The following is a 6,832-nucleotide window of genomic DNA, read 5'->3' as shown; positions in this document are numbered from 1 at the left end:
AAAAAAAAAAAAAAAAAAAAATTTGCTCTTTTCGACATCTATTTGTCTTAGGGCATTATCTGTTTTGCTTATTCTCCTTTAATCTTCATTCTGAAATGATTTTTCCTTTCATTTCTAATACTTTTCTGAGTTCTGTCACTTCACTTCTGAATTTTTCTACTTCTGATTTATGTAGTTTCATATCTTGTATCATTTCCTTAATGTCTTTTATCACATTTTGAAACAGTTAAGGTTTTGATGTGTAGGTGTGTCTTTCTAGTGTGCTTTTATTGTCTGTAGAGATGTTATTCTGCTGCTTATTCTCTCTTCTTATACTAACTTTGTATGGAATCTAATCTCAATACTTTGCTATTTCATTTTTACATGAAGTGAGTTTTCCTGAACTTTTAGAAATAGGGGTGAGTGGTTTGGTTTGTAATAGTTTTCTAACTTTGTGGAGCTCCTTCTTTTTTTAAAGTAGTATTAAAAAATACAGTGCCTTGCCTTCAGAGATTTTACTTAAATTTTTTTATTTTAATTTTGTGTATATATTTATGGGGTATATGAGATGTTTTGATACATGTATGCAATGTGAAATAATCACATCATAAAGAATGGGGTATCCTTAAATTTTATTTTATTTTATTTTATTTTATTTTTTTCTGAGACAGGGTCTAACTCTATTACCCTCGCTGGGGTGCAGTGGAGCGATCATGGCTCACTGTAGCCTTGACCTCCCAGCAATCCTCTCACCTCAGCCTCCTGAGTAACTGGGACCACAGGCATGTGCCACTACACCTGGCTAATTTTTTTATTTTTTGGAGAGACAAGGTCTCACTGTGTTGCGCATGCTAGTTTTGAAATCCTGGACTCAAGCAACCCTCCCACCTAGGCCTCCCAAAGTGTTGGGATTATGGGTGTGAGCCACAGCACCTAGCCCAGTGATTTACTATTCACTGCCTTACTTTTGTCTTGGCTTTCTCTTTTCAAGGAAAACAAAGGCATCTGTTGCCCTCATCCTGCTTAATTTTGATTCTACTCCCAGAAGTTTCTCCTCAGTGTAGAGTCCTGACCTGGAAGGTTATCCTGGCTGGTCAGTTTTGAGAGTTCCCAGGGACTAGATGGCTCTAACCCAGCTGGTTCCCAACCAGGTGTTATTTTTTCCCCTTCATCCCCCCTTTTCATCCCCTAGGTAACATCTGGCAATGTTTGGAGACATTTTTGGTTATCACAACCAGGCATGTGCTTCTGGTACTTAGTTGGTAGAGGCTATGGATGCTGTTAAACATCCTACAATGCACAGGACAGTCCCCTACAACAAAGAATTGTCTGACCCAAAACGCCAGTAGTGCTGAGGTTGAGAAACCTTCTTCTAAATCCTTCAGGTCTTATTGAGGTCTTGCACTTACACTCTCTGGCAGTGGACAAAACTGGTCTAGTTTCAGTTGCTGATAAATTTTCCCCTTGTGATTTCTTGTGACTATGTATTAGCTAGTTTGAGGTTCTTTTGTTCTTAGATCTGTCAGACATCCAATTGCTTCTTTCTGATTTCTCCTGAAGATACTAATACCATGCAGGTCTTGTGGCTAATGGTAGTTTGTCTTTGCCCATTTGTGTTTTGGAGTTTGTGAGGATATCCTTTCCTTTACTTTTGTCTTTAATTTTGTTCACAGGTTCTGATTTTTAAATTGTGGTAAAATACACATAACATAAAATTTACCATCTTAACCATGTTTTAACTGTTTAGTAGTGTTAAGTATATTCACATTGTTGTGTAACTCCAATCTCCAGAACTAGTACATAGGTTTTTAGCTTTGCTATCTATTACTCTATCTGTTTTTACGTGGGTATTTGGAGATATTAAAAAACTATGCCATCACTGCTGCTAACCTCCTGTACTGAGTTTTGAAAGTGAAAAAATCTTGACAGAGAGATAAAAGGGAACTGGCATAGCTTTCAAGAGTTATCTTCTATTTTATCTGTACTGACAACAGTTAAACTTTTCAACATATACATGGTAAACTAGTAAATGCTACCTCAAAAATTTTAGAGTCATGACTCATTTCTTTTTAAGAAGTAAGGATGAAATATATGTTCTTATCAGTAATCATAGCACATGAGACTCTAAAATCTGACAGAAGAAATTAAGAACAAAATCTGTTCCACCAAAATTAACTATTTGTACACTAGTATAAAGTGACTATGGCAGCCCACCTAGATTTCCCTAAGCATATTTCAATGATTAATGAGAGTCTATATACAAAATACTTTAAGCTTTTTATCAGATGTCCTATACAAAGTATTATTACTTAATGATTTCTCTGAGGGAAGTCTGAGTAGAGTCATGCATTAAGTACACTCCAGGTAGATTCGGGAAAACAATCAGAACAGATTTCACAAGTGGTATGCTTGATATATACAGAATGTAATCTGAAATACATTTCTAACATTTCAATGTTAGGTACAATCAACGTGGCAGTTGAAAAACTCAGGTTATGTGCCCCAAAGCACAGGCAACAAAAGCAAAAAAAGTAAGATTATGTCAAACTAAAAGGCTTCTGCATGGCAAAGGAAACAATCAACAGAGTGAAGAGACAATCTACAGAGTGGGAAAATATATTTGCAAACCATACATCTCATAGAAGGTTAATACTGAAAATATATAAGGAACTTAAACAACTCAACAGCAACAAAACAAACAATCTGATTTAAAAATGGACAAAGGACCTGAACAGATATTTTTCAAAAGAACACATACAAATGGCTAAGTATATGAGAAAATGCTCAATATCACTGATCATCAGGGAAATGCAAATTAAAATCACAAAGAAATATCATGTCACACTTGTTAGAATGGCTACTATATAAAAAAAGAAAGATAATAAATATTGGCAAGAATATGGAGAAAAGGAAACCCTTGCACTCTATTGATGAGAATGTAAACTAGTATAGCCATTACAGAAAACAGTATAGAGGTTCCTCGAAAAACTAAAAATACAACTATCATATGATCCAGTAATCCCACTACTAAGCATATATTCAATGGAAATAAGTATGTTGAAGATACCTGTACTTTCATATTCATTGCAGCATTATTTACAATAGACAAGATATGAAGTTAAGCTAAATGTACCTCAACAGATGAATGGATACAGAAAATATGGCATATATGAATAGAATACTATTCAGTCTTAAAAAAGAAAGAAATCCTGGCATTTGTGATGGCATGGATAAACCTGGAGGACATTAAGTGAAACAAGCTACACATAGACAAATATTGCATGATCTCACTTATATAAGGAATCTAAAAAAGCTGAACTCATGGAAGTAGAGAGTAGAATGGTGGTTACCAGGGGCTGGCAAGATGAGGGGCAGTGAGGAAATCTTGGTAAATGAATACAAAATTTCAGTTAGAGAGAAGGAATAAATTCAAGGACTCTAATGTACAACATAGTAACTATAGTTAATAACAATGTATTATACACTTGAGAGTAGATTTTAAGTGTTCTCACCACAAATAAATCATAAGTATGTGAGGTAATAAATATGTTAATTAGCTTGATTTAGCCATTCCACCAGCTATACATATTTCAAAACATCATGCTGTGCACTATGAATATATACAATTTTTGTTAATTAAAAAAAAACTTTTTTTAGATCTTTCATTTTCCTAGACTTTAAGATCAACTAAAGACTTTTTCCTGAAAGCCTATGGGAAAGCCACTGAATAGTGGATCCTCCAATGTCCTAAATTCAGCTGCACTTGTTTCTTTTCTTTTTTTTTCCTGGATACAGGGTCTCACTTTGTACCCAGGCTGGAGTGCAGTGGCATGATCTCAGCTCATTGCAGCCTCAACTTCCTGGGCTCAAGTGATCCTCTCGCCTCAGCCCCACAAGTAGCTGGGACTACAGGCATGCACCGCCATGCCCGGCTAATTTTTTTTTTTTTTTTTTTTTTTTTTTTTTTTTTTTTTTTTAATCTCACCATGTTGCCTAGGCTGATCTTGAACTCCTGAGCTCAAGCAATCCACCTGCCTTGGCGTTCCAAAGTGCTAGGATTGTAGGTGTGAGCCACCATGCCCGGCCTGTACTTGTTTCTTTTAAAGAGCTCTATGTTCTTTAAAATAAAAATACAGAAAATGACTTAAAAAAAAATCACCTCTCAACAATGTTGAGGCAAGACACGCCATCCTGGCCACCCACAGCATAGAGAAAGCCTCCAAGTACTGCTACACCAACACTTGTCCTGCAGGTGCTTGTAGGGGCCACATCACTGCTCCACTGGTTTGTTTTGGGGTCATACCTGAAAAGAACATACCAAGAGGAGAGTTTGTATTACACAAAGGATGCTTGGCTATGTTTACATATTCTAAATCCACGGATTTATACGATATATATTCTTTCCCCTAAGTATGGGCTGATTAATAACAACTAAAACATTTGAAAATCTGGTTTGTGTTTTTATTTTTTATGTATGAATATATTTTCTTTTAAAAAATCAGAATATTATTGATAAAGCTAAATCCCTCCTTGAGTTCCACCTGAATTTTGGTCTCTTCACATTTTGATTTGGCATATATCCTTCAAGACTTTTCAGTAAAATATATATAGGTATATATGCATCCACATATATGTATTTCTTTATATGCAAGCATGTTTTCTTCACATAAATAATACCACACAGTAGGCACTGCTTTTTTCCTCAACATTTTTTGAAATCTATTTATGCTAATATAGCTCCAGATTTTTCTTTTTAATTATTTTACTATTATATGTGTTATACATTATTTAATTATATTCCTACTGATATACCCCTTATGCTGTTTCTGATATTTTGCAATTAAAAACAATGTTCATCCTTGTACATTTCTCTTTGTGTGAATGGGTGATAGGTAGAATTACTGTAGCAAATAGTATGCTTAATTTTTTTTTTTTTTTTTTTGTGAGATGGAGTCTGGCTCTGTTGCACGGGCTGGGGTACAGTGGCGCAATCTTGGCTCACTGCACACTCCGCCTCCTGGGTTCACGCCATTCTCCTGCCTCAGCCTCCTGAGTAGCTGGGACTACAGGCGCCTGTCACAACACCCGGCTCATTTTTTTGTATTTTTAGTAGAGACGGGGTTTCACCGTGTTAGCCAGGATTGTCTTGATCTCCTCACCTCGTGATCCACCCACCTTGGCCTCCCAAAGAGCTGGGATTACAAGTGTAAGCCACCGTGCCCAGCAGAGTATGCTTAATTTTTAAAAATACTATCAAATTACTCTTTTTGTAGTTATATCTTCTTTTTTCAATTTCATTGATTTCTTCTGTTTGTTGGGTTTTATTGCTTTTTTAGTAACGATTTAAAAGCATGATTCATTTATTTTGTATCTTTCTTATTTCCAAATGCATATAAGTTATATTAATGTATCTAAGCTAAAATTCATGTAAATTTCCCTCTGGGTACCACCTTAGTTGCATTCTATCCATTTTGATATACATAGGCTAAATTGTTAAAGTATAAACATTTAGCTATTTCTACTCTTATTTCTTTAACCCATCGATTTTTTTTAACTGTGATGTGTTCTTTTTTTTTCCCCCATAAGTTATTGGGGTATCGGGGTACACGTGGTATTTAGTTACATGAGTAAATTCCTTAGTGGTGATTTATGAGATTTTAGTGCATGCATCAGTATACATGGCACCATATGTGTAATCTTTTATCCCTCAACCCCCTCCCACTCTTCCCCCCAAGTCCCCAAAGTACATTGCATCATTCTTATGCCTTTGAGTCCTCATAGCTTAGCTCCCACATATCAGTGAGAACATACGATGTTTGGTTTTCCATTCTGAGTTGCGTCGCTTAGAATAATAGTCTCTAATCTCATCCAGGTCACTGCAAATGCTGTTAATTCATTCCTTTTTATGGCTGCATAGTATTCCATCATCTATATACACCACAGTTTCTTTATCCACTCATTGATTGATGGGCATTTGGTTTGCTTCCATGATTTTGCAATTGTGAATTGGGCTGCTAGAAACGTGCGTGTACAAGTATCATTTTTGATTAATGACTTCTTTTCCTCTGGGTAGATACCCAGTAGTGGGATTACTGGATCAAATGGTAGTTCTACTTTTAGTTCTTTAAGGAATCTCTGCACTGTTTTCCATAGTGGCTGTACTAGTTTACATTGCCACCAGCAGTGTAGAAGTGTTCCCTGTTCACAGCATCCACGCCAACATCTACTGGTTTTTGATTTTTTTATTATGGCCATCCTTGCAGGAGTAAGGTGGTATCACATTGTGGTTCTCATTTGCATTTCCCTGATCATTGTGATGTTAAGCATTTTTTCATGTTTGTTGGCAATTTGTATATCTTCTTTTGAGAACTGTTTATTCATGTCCTAAGCCCACTTTTTGATAGGATTTTTTTTCTCACTGACTTGAGTTCGTTGTAGATTCCAGGTATTAGTTGTTTTTCAGATGTATAGATTGCGAAGATTTTCTCACACTCTGTGGGTTGTCTGTTTACTCTGCTGACTGTTCCTTTTGCCATGCAACAGCTCTTCAGTTTAATTAGGTCCCAGCTATTTATCTTTTGTTTTTATTGCATTTGCTTTTGGGTTTCTGGTCATGAAATCCTTGCCTAAGCCAATATCAAGAAGGGTTTTTGCAATGTTATCTTCTATAATTTTTACAGTTTCAGGTCTTAGGGTTTAAGTCCTTAATCCATCTTGAGTTGATTTTTGTATAATGTGAGAGATGAGGATCCAGTTTCGTTTCCTTATATGTGGCTAGCTAATTATCCCAGCACCATTTGTTGAAAAGAGTGTTCTTGCCCCTCTTTATGTTTTTCTTTTTGTTTTTTTTGAG

General features: G+C 35.8%; 1 protein-coding gene across 5 annotated transcripts in view; it reads right to left on the bottom strand.

Moving 5' to 3' along the window:
- KLHL20 (kelch like family member 20) overlaps positions 1-6,832 on the bottom strand; it is a 74,423-nt gene that overhangs the window by 20,108 nt on the left and 47,483 nt on the right. For all 5 annotated transcript variants that reach the window (XM_017866928.1, XM_017866929.1, XM_017866927.1 and 2 more), the window contains one exon: positions 4,139-4,282. In XM_017866928.1, coding sequence (XP_017722417.1) covers positions 4,139-4,282 — 144 coding nt within the window. The remainder of the gene's footprint in view (positions 1-4,138; positions 4,283-6,832) is intronic.

Source organism: Rhinopithecus bieti, unplaced genomic scaffold (assembly GCF_001698545.2).
Source record: "Rhinopithecus bieti isolate Rb0 unplaced genomic scaffold, ASM169854v2 scaffold_1853, whole genome shotgun sequence".
NCBI classification, from domain to species: Eukaryota; Metazoa; Chordata; class Mammalia; order Primates; family Cercopithecidae; genus Rhinopithecus; species Rhinopithecus bieti.
Note: the sequence above shows the minus strand (reverse complement) of the source record. Positions and strands in the feature narration are given on the sequence as shown.